General features: G+C 42.7%; 1 protein-coding gene across 1 annotated transcript in view; it reads right to left on the reverse strand.

Moving 5' to 3' along the window:
• Positions 1-16,306, reverse strand: part of LOC136864369 (nephrin-like) — a 1,091,365-nt gene that overhangs the window by 114,850 nt on the left and 960,209 nt on the right. Inside the window, exon 8 of the mRNA XM_068226722.1 lies at positions 14,094-14,253. Coding sequence (XP_068082823.1) covers positions 14,094-14,253 — 160 coding nt within the window. The remainder of the gene's footprint in view (positions 1-14,093; positions 14,254-16,306) is intronic.

Below are 16,306 nucleotides of genomic sequence, written 5' to 3' on the forward strand. Positions count from 1 at the left end.
CAAAGACACGGAGCAGACAAAATCAGCCCGAGAGGTTATGGCAGCTTATGGAACAGTCGGGAGAACTGAAAAATTTAAATACCGAGGTGAGATCGTTTTTCCTAATGACAATGAAAAACAAGCAGTGAGAGAAAGAGCGAGGAAGGGGGAATGGCCATAAAACTATGTCTATAAATCAAGACCCATCTCTTCCAAGGCAAAATTGAAACATTATTCTATAGTAGTCAGATTAGAGATAGATCGCTACAGGACCTTGGACAGATAGATTCCGTAATTGATAAAAGGAAAATATATTAGGGCGTAGGAAAGTATCCAAAGTGTTAACGATCCATCTGAGGTCCAACGCGGAGTTGTATACAAATATAGAAAACATATCTTCCACAGTGCGAAGGAGGAGGTTTATAATAATAATAATAATAATAATAATAATAATAATAATAATAATAATAATAATAATAATAATAATCATCATCATCATCTGTTTACCCTCCAGGTTCGGTTTTTCCCTCGGACTTAGCGAGGGATCCCACCTCTACCGCCTTAAGGGCAGTGTCCTGGAGCTTCAGACTCTTGGTCGGGGATACAACTGGGGAGAATGACCAGTACCTCGCCCAGGCGGCCTCACCTGCTATGCTGAACAGGGGCCTTGTGGAGGGATGGGAAGATTGGAAGGGATAGGCAAGGAAGAGGGAAGGAAGCGGCCGTGGCCTTATGTTAGGTACCATCCCGGCATTCGCCTGGAGGAGAAGTGGGAAACCACGGAAAACCACTTCTAGGATGGCTGAGGTGGGAATCGAACCCACTTCTACTCAGTTGACCTCCCGAGGCTGAGTGGACCCCGTTCCAGCCCTCATACCACTTTTCAAATTTCGTGGCAGAGCCGGGAATCGAACCCGGGCCTCCGGGGGTGGCAGCTAATCACACTAACCACTACACCACAGAGGCGACATAATAATAATAATAATAATAATAATAATAATAATAATAATAATAATAATAATAATAATAATAATAATAATAATAATAATAATAATTCTCCTTTCTTTCTTTCTTCCTTTCTTCACCGGTTTACCATCCAGGGTGGTTTTTCCCTCGGACTTAGTGAGGGATCCCACCTCTGTCGCTTCAACGGCAGTGTCTCGGAGCGTGAGACTTTGGATCTGGTATACAACTGGGGAGGAAGACCAGTACCTCACCCAGGTGGTCTCGCCTGCTGTGCGGAACAGGGGCCTTGTGAAGGGTCGGGAAGATTCGAAAGGAAAGACAAGGAAAAGGGAAGGAAGCGGCCGTGGCCTTAAGTTATGTACCATCCCAGCATTTGCCTGCATTAAAAGTGTGAAACCACGGAAAACCACTTCGAGGATGGCTGAGGTAGTAATCGAACCCCCTCTACTCAGTTGACCTCCCGAGGCTGAGTGGACCCCGTTCGAGCCCTCGTACCACTTTCAAATTTTCGTGGCAGAGCTGGGAATCGAACCCCGGCGTCCGGGGTGGTAGCTAATCACACTAACCACTACACCACAGAGGCAGCTATAATAATAATAACAACAACAACAATAATAATAATAATAATCATAATAATAATAATAATTGTTAAGGAGATATCCGTGGTAGTTAGAGGTGAAAAGGTGCGGGCTGGAATAGGTCTCAACTACAAAATTAAAGTTAATTTAAAACTTTAACAAAGGTTATATTTTCAAAACTTAACAGTGGTGACATAGAATTTGAAAACTTAACAAGTCAATAACAAGCCAAAATCAGGTACAAAGAAATTATAAGTGTTAGGGAATAATACAAGCTCTGGGCTTCTAGCCCCACAATAACAATCCTTGAGCGATGAGCCCAACTTGACCAATGTATCCAGTTCACACAAAAGGGCCAGAAAACCCCAATCAAGCCAAGGAGCACTTGCTCCCAATTACCATGTTAAGCCTCCTAGAGGCACGTTTCACACACAAGAAAGAGCAGATGCGCTCTCAAAGTCTTCAAGCCTATTTAAGAGGCCATAAACTGACTTTACATTAACTGCCCTCAAGGCACACATACAGTGAAACAGGGGTATCTAATACCCAATCTACTGGGCCTTCGCAGGAAGGAAAACAACACGGGTTAAGTAAATGGCCCAAAATACAAAATTGAATGGAGGCGATAACTTGCACTCCTACACCAAGTTTTTGTCTAAAACCTACGTGGCGCTAGGCCGATCATACAGGGGCTAATCCCAAGCTAGGGAGGTGACACGTATGAGAAAACTTTACTACATTAAAGAAGAACGGTTATGGAAACGCAGTCACCTCCAATTCAAAAATGAAGGGGAGTTCGAGAGGCTGAATCACTCTCTCTCCCCGCTTTACAGTAATTTATAGATTTTACATAGACAGAAAAGAATTTACATTTTTAAAAGGTAGGTTACATGCTAAAGGTTTCGAACCCTCCCCGAGAGTTAAACTGCTGAGCTAGCAAGAAATGAAGATGTTAACAGGCCATTACCTTGTAGATGAACTGCTGCTTGAAGAAAGAGGCGCTTCCCGCTCCCTGCTACATATTCACACACTAAGAAAGTTGTTACTGAAGTGGCACCGAGACAAGAAAATCAGCAGTTTATATACCCTCGTGGAACATTCGAGACCTTTCAGGAATGAGTAGACACACCCTCTCGCTTCTATTGGATAACAGCAAAAACTAATACACAAGACGAGGAAGAAACACCTTATTGGTGGAAAATTAATTACATAAATTCCTGATTGGTTACATTCAAAACGGGCGGAAAGAAAGGATTTATATTGCCAACCCACAAACCACAGAACAAAATTTAGAAAAAAACAAAACTTAGGAATACAATATTTCTTCAAGAACGTTCATTCCATTGCACCAGAGTGTGTTAACATAGCTTTGGGTAGAGACATCTGTTAGAGATTGTCCACACCTCTTAATCGTTGAAAAGCAAAAGGCAAATAAAAACACTCAGTGACATCTTCTGAATAACCGTTGAATTAGTTCAGTAGTTAAAGTTCCAAGTTTCTCCAGTAGAGAAGTTTCAATTGGCGCAATATTTGAATTAGCGGCGCTGAGGTGTACCGCCCGGTACAATAATAATAATAGCTTTACGTACCACTAAGTACTTTTACGGTTTCCGGAGACGCCGAGGTGCCGGAGTTTAGTCCCGCAGGAGTTCTTTCACGTGCCAGTAAATCTAATGACACGACGTTGACGTATTTGAGCACCTTAAAATACCACCGGACTGAGCCAGGTTCGATCCTGTCAAGTTAGGGTCAGAATGCCAGCGCCTCACCGTCTGAGTCACTCAGCCCGGCAGAAGGTTTATGATTTATGGGTATCTGAGGAGAAAGAATGCGGAAAATTTGGAATAGGCTGAAAGATACTTGCACACTCAGGAGAAATGGAGAAAACCTATACCCACTGTCTGAGAGAGGTTTATAAAGTTCTAAAGACCTCTGGTGGATAAATGAATTATGTAAAGAAAAAGCCGGGATGAGTGGTTCAGACGGTAGAGCGCTGGGCTTCTGCACCCAACTTGTCAGGTTCGATCCTGGCTCTTTCCGGTGTAATTTGAAGGTGCTCAAATATGTCAGCCTCGTGCCGGTAGATTTACTGGCTGGATAATTTTTTTTACAAGCTGCTTTACGTCGTGCCGACAGAGATAGGTTTTATGGCGACGATGGGACGGGAAGGGCTAGGGGGTGGGAAGGAACCGTCCGTGGCCTTATACAGCCCCCCAGCATTTGCCTGGTGTGAAAATGGGAAACTACGGAAAATCGTTTTCAGGGCTGCCGACAGTGGGATTCGAACCCATTATCTCCCGAATACTGGATATTGGCCGCACTTAAGCGACTGCAGCTTCGAGCTTGGTTGTATAGTTTTAACAATAATAATAATGGTAACTTACTTAAGTCCACGGGCGCTTCCTTCCCTCTTCCTTGTGTATCCCCTCCATTCTTCCCATCCCCCCTCATAAGGCTCCTGTTAAGCATAGCAAGTGAGGCCGCTTGGGCGAGGTACTGGTCATCCTCCCTAGTTGTATCCCCGACCCAAAGTCTCACGCTCCAGGACACTGCCCTTAACGCGGTAGAGGAGGGATTCCTCGCTGTGTCTAAGGGAGAAACCAACCCTGGAGGGTAAACAGATTAAGAAAGAAAAGAGAAATAAAGGAAGAAATAATAATAATAATAATATTAATAATAATAATATTAACATTAATAATAATAATAATAATAATAATAATAATAATAATAATAATAATAATAATAATGTCCGCCTCTGTGTAGCGTACCCAACTTAAGGCCACGGCTGCTTTCTTCCCTCTTCCTTGTCTATCCCTTCCAAACTCCCCATTCCTCACACCAGGCCCCTGTTCAGCATTGCGGTTGAGGATGCCTGGGCGAGGTACTGGTCCTCCTCTCCAGTTGTATCCCCCGACCCAAAGTCCCATGCTCCAGGACACTACCCTTAAGGCGATAGAGGTTGGAGCCCCCGCTGAGTCCGAGGGAACAACAAACCCTGGAGGGTATACAGATTAAAGGAAGAAAAGGAGCATTTAGGCTGCCAGTGTGTCAATTTCGGCAGCTCGTTGTACTCTACGAGATGGGAGAGAAACCGGAGTCTAGCAGAACGTAATTTTGTTCATTTTCTGTGATAAACACCAAATGTGCCTCCGGAGATCTTTTACATGGCGCCATCGTACACATGGAGAGACGAATGAAAAATTTTCCGCCTTTCCAAATTCCTAATCATTAATATGTTTACTATCGGAATATTTACGATTATTACTTAATGTTACTATTACCAGAACAGTAATTGAGTTTGTTTTGTTTCTATGACTTCACCAAGTTGTACCAAACAACTTCAGAGTAATGAAGCCATCGAAGTCGCAGTAGCCAGCAAGTGCTGAGAAGTAGGCGGTGGTATTGAATATGTTCGTATTCTATAAGGAAGCCGCACAGCGTCACCACGACGGACCATTTGGAGCTATCTTCACCAGCGATTATTTCTCCCAGTTGGCTTCACCTGTCTTCTAACGCTATGATGACAGCCTTTGCCTCTTAGGAAAAAAACTCACGCCATTTGAAAGCTCCCAGTGGAATCGTTGAGAGACCAGCAAAAGCCTCTCACACAAATACATCTCCAGTACACAGTGGAGGGCTTCAGGAGCGAAATTCCAATATTCATGTGTGGAGTAACACGAGAAGGCTTGCAAAACGTCGGTCCCAGTTATGGAATAATTAGAGTGCTAGTTTAAGGGGAATAATGTGTAATCAATTTCACATTAATCCGTATTGAAGAGCAATATTGTGTAAAACGAAAGCTAAAGGTTTCCACCTATTCAATACTGCTTGTTGTAACTTGAAAAAAGTTACATATATTTGTTGAAACTAGTTTCGGTCTTACCAGAGACCATCATCAGTCAAAATCAAAGTAAAGGCAAAACATGAATAAAAAGAAAAAATATATATGAAGCAAGCATGAAATTCAAGACAAGTAAATATTTTAAAACACTCATCCCAGTCACATATCCTGTGCAAGCTCTCAGCTTGGACTTGAGCGAAATGAAATAGCTCTCGCGGACCAAACACACACCCCCTGTCGGTGGGGTACGCATACGAAGAATACACCCATGGTATCCCCTGCCTGTCGTAAGAGGGGAGTAAAAGGGGCGACTAAGGGATGGTCGGATTAGAACCATGAGACTACTTGTATTTAGTACCACCACGCGGGGAACACCATGGGTCGCTTTTACTTGCACGTAGTACCACTTTATTAGGTACAAAATAGGTTTGTGATTAGTAGCAACAGAATCTGCTGTCGGATTTTACAGTACCTGTGATTGGTACCACTATATGAGCGACACCATGGTTCTGCCTTGCCTATGATTAGTAACCACTATATGAGGAACACCATGGTATAGTACGAGTGCCTGTGGTTAGTACACTTATGTGATGAACACCATAGGTTTGCGTTGTCTGTAAATGGCGCCGCAATGTGAGAAACACCATAGGCCTGTGTTAAACGTGTGCATTACATTACCTGTGAGTAGTACCTAATATGTGGTCTACCGCGAGTCTACGCCATTTTGATTAGTACCGCAACATGACAAACATCACGGTTCTACTTTCCTAGCGATAAGTACCATTATGAGGGGCCGATGACCTGGATTTTGGACCCCTTTAGACTAGAAAATCATCGATTCAGTATTGTGCTTTAGGAGAAGTCCCTTGGTCAGTAATGCTACTGTTTTACGCCATTTCTGTGATTGTGAGGGCATTGCGGGTCGGATCCACTCATTGTCTTAAATTCATATCCATCCATTCATTCTTTGTCCTCACGTTTTGAATTATGGTCAGTGGAGGATTTTGGACTTTTAATTTGTCATTACAGTTCGTGTCCAGCTCCACAACTAAATGGTTAGCGTGCTGGCCTTTGGCCACAGGGGTCCTGGGTTCGATTCCCGGCAGGGTCAGGAATTTTAACCATAATTGGTTAATTCCCCTGGTACAGGGACTGGGTGTATGTGTCGTCTTCATCATCATTTCATCCTCATCAAGACGCGCAGATCGCCTACGGTCGTCAAATCAAAAGATCTCCATACACACTCCCCTTGTTCATTAATTATTACTGGAATGTCCTTTTTGGAACCTGTTTCTGCCTTAAAATACCTATAGTCTACATACCCTTCCAATTTTTCACTAATACTTGTATGACTGCCAGTTATGCTTGCCATCATGTTATCTTTAGCTGCCTTCTTTGCTAGATTCAATTTTCTAGTAAGTTCCTTCAATTTCTCCTTACTTCCACAGCCATTTCTAACTCTATTACTTTCCAGTCTGCACCTCCTTCTTAGTCTCTTTTTTTCTCTGTTATATTAAGGTGGGTCTTTACCATTCTCCACCAGCATAAGATAAGATCTTAAACTCACTGCTCTACCGCCGAGTTGAGTAGCTCGGACGATAAAGCACTGGACTTCTGAACCCAGCTTGGTGGTTTCAAACCTGGTCAGCAGGGTGGTATTTCAAGGTGTTCAAATACGTCAGTCACGAGGCGGTAGATTTACTGCCACGTAGAAGAAATCCTGAAGGATAACATTCCAGAACCTTGCGTCTCCGAAAATCGTAAAGGTAACATAGATAGTGTAGCGTAAAATCAATGTTATTATATTATTATTATCATCATTATCATTATCCACAAATCTGGATTTTATATTCTTCTTTATTTCTGACGATGAACTGTGCTTAATGTCTCTTCAGTTATAATGTTTTTGAGGAACGCAAGAATGCTGGAATTTTGGCTTATAAATGTGACCATTAACCCGCCAGTGAATCTTCCGACAACTCTCTCTCTTTCCTAGAGTTTTTTCTCTATCAAATGAGGTTGGCTGTTCGGTTATACATTCGCCATTTGGCCCAGTCTAGGACGTCTCCAGGGTTGAGTTCCGCAGCACGCATATCTTCTATAATGTTATCCGTCCACCGCTTTGACGGTCTCTCCCGTGGTCGGTCAAGATGAAGGGCTGTTTATTCAATTTTCATAGCTTCGCATGACTTGGTCATACCACCGGAGTTGAGCCTCTCGCTTTCTCTATGACTGGGACCATACCATGTCTACGTCACAGGTCTTAATTTCTCACATGGTCCAAGAGCGTCCGTCCCAGTGATCATGCACCATCCTCATTCCATGCATGGAGCGGCCTATGTTTCCTAGTCAAAGGGTCTTTCCGTACCAACTACTGACATTAGGCTAGGTTATTTGAGCGCCGGATAAAGCCGTCATCGAAAGTCAGTACTCAGCTTCAGAGCCACTCAGCCCGGCGCTGTGACTGTTTTTAATTATGCAAGTAATTCAGACAGTTATAGTGGTGTTGTGAGAAACAAGAAACTGCAGCTGGTATACAAATCAGGAAAGTCAGTTTTATGGCAATATCTCGATAACTTGTTTTTACCGCCGTCATAAAATCAAGCCAAGTCAGTTTTATGGCAATATCTCTATAACTTATATTTACTGCCCTTATAAAATCAATTCTTCGATTGTTGTAGTACCAGTCATTAAAAAGTGAAGACAGAAGTAGCTTATGTTCTAAGGCGATGGGCTCACTCATTGAATACCAGCTCAAACCGCTGTACCAAGAAACATGAAAACTGGAGTGTGCATTTCTTCTATTACGTTGGTAAGGGACAAGAAAATAAATCTTGAAAAGGGGCGTGTATGTGTGAAGATGGATAAAATTCAGTTTGAAAATAATGCTCACATCTTAGAAGTTTCTAAGTTTGGACATGTGCTATTATGCGTATAAACTCCTAATCAAATCCGTCACTGTGGGGTAGTGGTTAGTGTGATTAGCTGCCATCCCCGGAGGTCCGAAATTTGAAAATTGGCACGAGGGCTGGAACGGGGTCCACTCAGTCTCGAGGTGTCAACTGAGTAGAGGGGTGTTTGATTCCCACCTCAGCCGTTCTCGAAGTGGTTTTCCATGGTTTCCTTACTTCTTCTCCAGGCAAATGCCGAGATGATACCTAACTTAAGGCTTCGGCCGCTTCCTTCCCACTTCCTTGCTTATCCCTTCCGATCTTCGCGTACCCCCACAAGGCTCCTGTTCACCATATCAGGTGAGGGAACCTGAACGAGGTAGTTGTCATCCTTCCCAGTTGTATAACTCACTCTCCAGTACACTTCCCTTGAGGCGGTAGAGGTGGGATCTCCTCTGAGTCCGTAGGGAAAACCAACCCTGGAGGGTAAGCGGGTTAAAAAAGAAAGAAAGAAAGAAAGAAGGAAAGAAGAAAGAAAGAAAGAAAGAAAGAAAGAAAGAAAGAAAGAAAGAACTTCTAATTAAAAATAAAGAAAGAAATGTTTAAGTGTTCTCTGAAATTCAAGGGCGTGAAAAGTAGTTTAAAAAATTTCTATGTTCTATACGTATTTCATTTGCCCAACAAATGTCGTAGCTAAGATCATATTACAGAGCCCTTCGTTTATGTAGGTTTAGATTTTGTTCGAGCTGTTCCCGCGGTTACACCCGGAACGATATCACCTAGATCGTTTTGTGGGAGCCTTATTTCATGAGGTGGGTATGGATATTCTTGACACAACTAATATTTGAAGCAGGATTCATCTCTATTCAATATCCACTGAAAATGAAAACCTACAACCTGCTTTCCAGTCATTGACCGGGTCGAGAATGTAATGAATGATCCATATATAGGCCATTAGTACGATGGGGCCGCCACTCCCAAAGTGATTTATTAATGACTGACAAATGCTATGAAATGATAAGGGAGAGTGTTGCTGGAATGAAAGGTGACAGGGAAAACCGGAGTACCCGGAGAAAAAACTGCCCCACCTCCGCTTTGTCCAGCACAAATCTCACATGGAGTGACCGGGATATGAACCACGGTATCCAGCGGTGAGAGGCCGACGCGCTGCCGTCTGAGCCACGGAGGCTCCCTCAATATCCACTATGTATGTATGTTCAGTCTTCAGCCCTAAGGCTGGTTGGATCCTCAACAGCTCTGCCATCAGCTGTCATAGATGGCCTAGACATCACTGAAGAGGCGTACTAGGGAAATGAGGAGTGAGGTAGTTTCTCGTTGCTTTCCTCACCAAACCAGAAATTGCTATTACATATCAGTCTGCCAAGCCCACTGAAATGCATGCACCAACCGACCCTATGAGCAACGTTTTCACAGCATTCATAGCAGGGACTTGCTGCACAAGGAATGGCATTACTAGTCAATGCCAAGGATAAGACAGAGACAGATCAATGAAAGTAACAAAATTGTTCTAGCCCATACCAGAAGACATAGTGCACAGTAAACACTAGGTCCCGCCAGCAAAGGCATATATCCACTATAGTCGCAAAAAAAAAAGAGCGCATAGTATTTTATGTTCCTCGCAATTAATATTTTAACAGATTTAATTTTAATTATTATCAAAATATAATTCACCTCTCATGTAGATACAAACCATATGAAGACTTACAACAAACATAATATTTTTAGGTTCAATTGTACTTGAGATGAACTATGAAATGAAATGGCGTATGGCTTTTAGTGCCGGGAGTGTCTGAGGATATGTTCGGCTCGCCAGATGCAGGTCTTTTGATTTGACTCCCGTAGGCGACCTGCGTGTCGTGATGAGGATGAAATGATGATGAAGACGATACATACACGTACACCCAGCCCCCGTGCCAGAGAAATTAACCAATGATGGTTAAAATTCCCGACCCTGCCGCGAATCGAACTCTGGACCCCTGTGACCAAAGGCCAGTACGCTAACCATTTAGCCATGCAGCCGGACTGAGATGAACTAATACGGTACGATGCGCTTATTCTTTCTTTTGGAGACCGTACGCGCGTAAATAAACACCGCACGGACCAGGCCGAGTCAGATCACTAGTGTAGGAATATTTGTCTCCATTTAAGTCCTGAAACCTCTTGAGGTAGTTTTTTAAAAGTAGACTTCCTCGATAATGTGTGCATAAAAAGAAAAATTTTAAGACGCTTTTAGTGTCGCCGATAGTATTTAACTTATCCGCCTCTGTGGTGTAGTGGTTAGCGTGATTAGCTGTCACCCCAGGAAGTCCGGGTTCGATTCCCGGCTCTGCCACGAAATTTGAAAAGTGGTACGAGGGCTGGAACGGGGTCCACTCAGCCTCGGGAGGTAAACTGAGTAGAGGTGGGTTCGAGTCCCACCTCAGCCATCCTCGAAGTGGTTTTCCGTGGTTTCCCACTTCTCCTCGAGGCGAATGCCGGGATGGTACCTAATTCAAGGCCACGGCCACTTCCTTTCCTCTTCCTTGTCTATCTATCCCTTTCAATCTTCCCATCCCTCCACAATGCCCCTGTTCAGCATAGCAGGTGAGGCCGCCTGGGCGAGGTACTGGTCATTCCCCCAGTTGTATCCCCGACCCAAAGTCTGAAGCTCCAGGACACTGCCCTTGAGGCGGTAGAGGTGGTATCCCTCGCTGAGTCCGAGGGGAAAGCCGAACCTGGAGGGTAAACAGATGATGATGATGATGATGATGATTTAAATTACGATTATGTTTAACGTCTCAATTGACAAATACAAGAGGTGGCTACATGTTTCAAAAAGAAACTGAAAATATGAAACGTAGTTTGAATGAAATAGCGCTTCAAAGTGAGGTAAAATTTGTGCTAAATATATGACGTCACACGCATACTCGGTTATAACATGGCGCTGTGTTGACCCGCGCGCTCATCCTTCGTCGTGCAGCTACGCTAGAGAGCGTATAGGAGAGACTAGCCCAGACTTCCAGCACACCGCCCGTCAAGAGGATAGCATCGCCCCTAGCACCCGCTAGCTCCGCACTACCAAGGAGTCTACCACCACGCATACGGCCTTGCCGCTAGCGCTCGCTAGCTGCGCCCTACCAAGAAGAAGACTACTGCAGCCACTAGCCACACTGGTGGCCCCTGAGCAATTTGGCAGAACAGCTTGGTGCCCTGTGATCGTGCATTGTCCGTGCCGTCATCCATGTACAAAATCTAGCCTGACACGACACAGCCAACAAGTTGAAACTACCCAGCCCGGTCCGCAAGTGCGTTTGACCGTTCCAGTATTTCACTTCCATCCCTTCCAACCCCACCATACTTAATACCGCCAAGACCATGCCCTATCACCTGATAAATAATAATAATAAGAAGAACGAGCCCGGTGGATCGAGTAGCCGGGCCCCTGTTCGAAATTCATTCCTGGACACCCCGGCCTCACCCATCGATGACATAGCCAAGCAAGTCACCCAGTATCTCAGTTCCCCTAGCCCATCTCCCTCTCACTCCTCAGTTCGATCCCCGTCGCCCGCACTCACCCATAAATAAACATCCACGATTTACTCTCACCATGAACTCGAAGACGCAAGCTTCGAAGACCCCTTTCGATATGTCAAAACCAACTTTATATCTCCAGTCTCACCCAAGTGCAGTATATCTCTGATCTCTCTTGGTATCCAAGGACCTGTGCCCCTCAATCGGAGTACAATACTTGGTGCTCTTTCCAACATCATACCAACCCATATTGCAGTAATAGAAGAGACTCACAAAAACTTCCTAATGGCCACCCCTATTCGAGAATTCCTCATGAAAGAAATTCTGTAGAGGCTCAACTCACTCCCAGATATCCCCCACCCTATAATCATCAACCCCTCGGACTCCCTCCAAGGCCCTGAACCAGAAGACAAAGACGAGGAAGAAAAAGAAGACATTGAAGAAGGTGAAGAAGAAGACGGCTCAACAGAAGAACTCCCTTTCTGGGAATGCGGCATCCAAACCGATCCACCTCTGTCTCTAGTGGACACCAGCTCTCAAACTGACCCTAAAATCACCCACCCTACATTCACAACATATGTCCAGACTGACTCTTCTAACTCTGAAACGGACACCAGCTCTCAAACTGACCCTAAAATCACCCACCCTACACTCACAATCTCTGTCCAGACTGATTCTTCTAAATCTGAAACCACTCTAACAACACCCACATCACAGCCTGTGGTAATCAATTCTGCCACCCCCATCCGAAACCGAACCACACCTCGCCCTAAATCTTCTCTCATTGTTATGTGCTATAACTACCTCCAACTGCATCATACTGCTGCCACCTGTACCTACGAGATCCGCTGTAATAGATGCGGCGAACACCATCATCACACCACCTGCCCAGTCCCTCGCGAACAGGCCAAATGCGCAAACTGCAAGGGAAACCACGCCGCATCATATCCTGGATGCTCATTTCTTAAAAAAGCTGTCAAAGACCACTACGTCGCTAATAAAAACCTGTGCCACCCACAACCAACCAACCAATCAACAACCACCATCGCTACTAAGCCTAAAACTTACCCCCCTCCCACATACAACAAACAACCACAAACCACTTCATCCGCCATAGAGCTTCTAAAATGTCTCCTCATCTTCCTCACCACCACAACATAATCCACTAGCTCCCCAGTCCAAATCCACTCCCCTTAATTACTGTATGCCCCACATGAACAAATCCGTCGCGCGCCTACGAACTCCTCAACACCTCAACGTCTCCAATGCTAACACCTTCATTACCCTCGTCCGTTCATATCAGTTCGCCACAACCACATCTCAAATTCTCCTATTCGCACCTGTCCCTACCTTCCCGAAATGCTGGAAGCTAGGACATATAAGCTCAAGTCACAAGGAGCAAAATGTCGCCAGTCCTCTCTTGAAGAGGACCGTCGCTATGTAAGGAAGTTGCATCAAGCAAAGGAACACATCAGTCGTCTTAGGACAAAGGACCTAAGAGAAGGTCGGCGGTCCCTACAAACGAACTGTAACCTCGCGACCCCCGATGGTCGCTACTTCAGAACCCGCGCGCTCAGTTGGAGGTTAGCTGTCGTTGTGAATACATCGTGGTCAGTTGTATAGAATAACAAATTTAATAATGGAAAAGAAAGATTTGACTAGAATTTGGTAATAACGTTCAAAAATAGAGTTGAAAATAAAAAGGAAAAGTGAATGATGAAGGAATAAAAAATGAAACGAAAAGTGCGTAGTAGGCGTTGCTATGAGAAATTGAAACAGCGAAAACAATTCATTTAGAATAAGTAACTATTTTTAATTAAATGAAGGTGCCTCTACATCAAGTACGACTTTGTTAGACGACAAGAAAAGTGAACCAGTGGATTCGAAATAATTTGTAATACGTAAGTCTACAAAGCCCTCAATACGCTGCGGCAACGCAGGGAGCGAAAAGGCTAGGATTGGGAGGAGAGCAGCCGTGGCCTTAATTAATGTACATTCCCAGCATTTTCCAGGTGTGAACATGTGAAACCGCAGAAAACTATCTTCAGGGTCTTGAGGTAAGGTACTTAAGGTTTCCAATATCTAAAATCTCAGGACTAAGGTGGTCATATTTTTGACGATTGCCTTTGTCATCGGGAATTACTCTGATTCCTATATCTCTTGTACGTTCAGTGAATTGTCTAAATTTCTTGATTACCTGGGGAGAAATCGAAACTTACACCCATCCAAGTGATCTATTAAAGTCTTTTAAAGCCTCTGCATCTAATCCCTCAGTGAAAGGTGGCTAATTCAATGAGATGTACTTACATTTCACATCCAAGTTGAACGAGTTGCTTTCAGAATCTCCCTCGGTATTGGAGGCCACACATGTGTACAGTCCAGATGTGTTTCTGTCTACAGACTGTAAAACTAACGTCTGATTGCTAAGAATGGTCCCAGCACTGGCGTTGTTGTGAAGAAGACGCCCCTGTAATAAGAAAGACAGAAAAACTGTTTTATCTTACAGGTTGTAAATTAAGTTTGCTGAATTACGTTAAGACTGCTTACTGGTATCAAAATTCTTAAACAACAACATGATCTTAATATTCTTATGTAGTTAAAATAAGAAGTTTGAGAGATACAATACATCTGTAGGCTATCAGAAGAAAAAATGGTGAAATTTAGGCAATGATTAGCACTTTAGTTCGGGTATTCTGAAATTATTTAAAAAAGGCAGACAAATTACTGCAAAAGTTATCAATAGCTGACTGCATCATCTGATTTAACATATTTAATTTACAAGAAAACGTAAACCTAAATCAAAATATAATGTGTTTTGTTTATGGTTATGGGTATTACGAATTAGGATGCGGTCACCAAAGTGTGCTGAGGATTTTTGTCAATTATAATGATGCCAAACTATAATAGGCCTGTTTTTGTCTCTTAATTGTAACTATTCCGTTTAACGGAAACATGTTATGTTTACAGATGAAGTGTATTGTCATTTATTGCATAATAAATATGTTATCATGCAATACGTAAATAAATAAATAAATAAATAAATAAATAAATAAATAAATAAATAAATAAATAAATAAATAAATAAATAAAGATTGGAAGCCTTTGACGTGGTGTTTACAAAAATGGTCTTGAAGGTAAGATGGGTAGATCGAAACAAACGATGATATACTGAAGAGAGCTGGTGAGATAAGAACGATTTTTGTGAAATTTGCTAGAAATAGAGATTAAGTTGGTGGGACACATCTAGGACTTTTTCTTTTGTTTTGTAGGTAAGTATGGTAACTTAAAGGGAGACTAAAGCATGAATATGGCGGATTAAAGCAGATATTGCATGCACTCATTACATAGGGATGAAGAATTAGCACTAGATAGGGTGGCATGGAGAGGTAATAATAATAATAATAATAATAATAATAATAATAATAATAATAATAATAATAATAATAATAATAATAATAATAATAATAATAATAATAATAATAATAATATTTGTACCAGAGGTACACCTTCTCCGTCCATTTGAACGGCGTGCCTTCTAGAAGGCCATCTGTAGTGTGAATCATAAATTATGTATCTGAAGATACTTGGATCTTTAATCTTTAGATGTGTCTACTATCGGCTTATGTGCCCACTCTAGCGGGAGGACGGACAATTAATTTTTAAAGGAATGTTATATTTTTTAGGGTTGTAAACCTTAAGTGTTTGTAGATGACTTTTTATGTGCTGAAGTTGTCAGCATTACTACAGCTTCCTTCTTCCTTATGTTATGAACCAATCAGAAATTTTTGTATATATTTTTGTAGCCAATTAAAATTGGGGATGTGTACAGGAATTCTGCCTAGGTCGGGAACCTCCGTCCTGAGTTACTATAAAAGGAGGCACTTTAGGGCCGTATTGTCATCTTTGTCGCTCCGGTAAAATAATGTGTGTGTAGGGTGTAAGTGGGGGTGTAAGTCGGAAGGCCCACCAGCAGCTCAAGGTAATGGCAGACATCTTTTAATATGTGATAGCTCCAGAGAGTTAACTTGAGGGGAAGGTTTCAAACTCCTTTCTTAATATAAAATTCTAAAGTTTAATATCACCTTTTAAATGTCAATTTTCAGGCAAGTCTGAGGACTTTGTTCAAATCCTTGCTGGGAAATATGTAACTTAGGGAATAAAGAGTGTTCACCCTCTATTAATTCCCATTCAATTTGGTATGGGGGTGACTATGATTTTCTATAACTCTAAATTTTTCTAACCATTCTTTATATTTCGCATCTAGTCACACTTCTGTAGTGTAGGCTTAGCCTCTGTAACTTCGAGCTATAAGTCCATGTAGGATTTTAAGTGTATTTCAAAAGGAGTGCAAGTGTTTCGGCGCCTAGCATTTTATTCATGGCCGCTCTCCTAAACCTAAGGCCATTTAGAAGGGACACTTATTTCCCCTGTTTACAGTGTCATTAGTTATTGACGAGCTTATATGACAGTAAACACTGCTTTGAAGTTTATGTAGTGTAAAATTTGACAGGTCCGCCTCT

Source organism: Anabrus simplex, chromosome 1 (assembly GCF_040414725.1).
Source record: "Anabrus simplex isolate iqAnaSimp1 chromosome 1, ASM4041472v1, whole genome shotgun sequence".
Classification (NCBI taxonomy): Eukaryota; Metazoa; Arthropoda; class Insecta; order Orthoptera; family Tettigoniidae; genus Anabrus; species Anabrus simplex.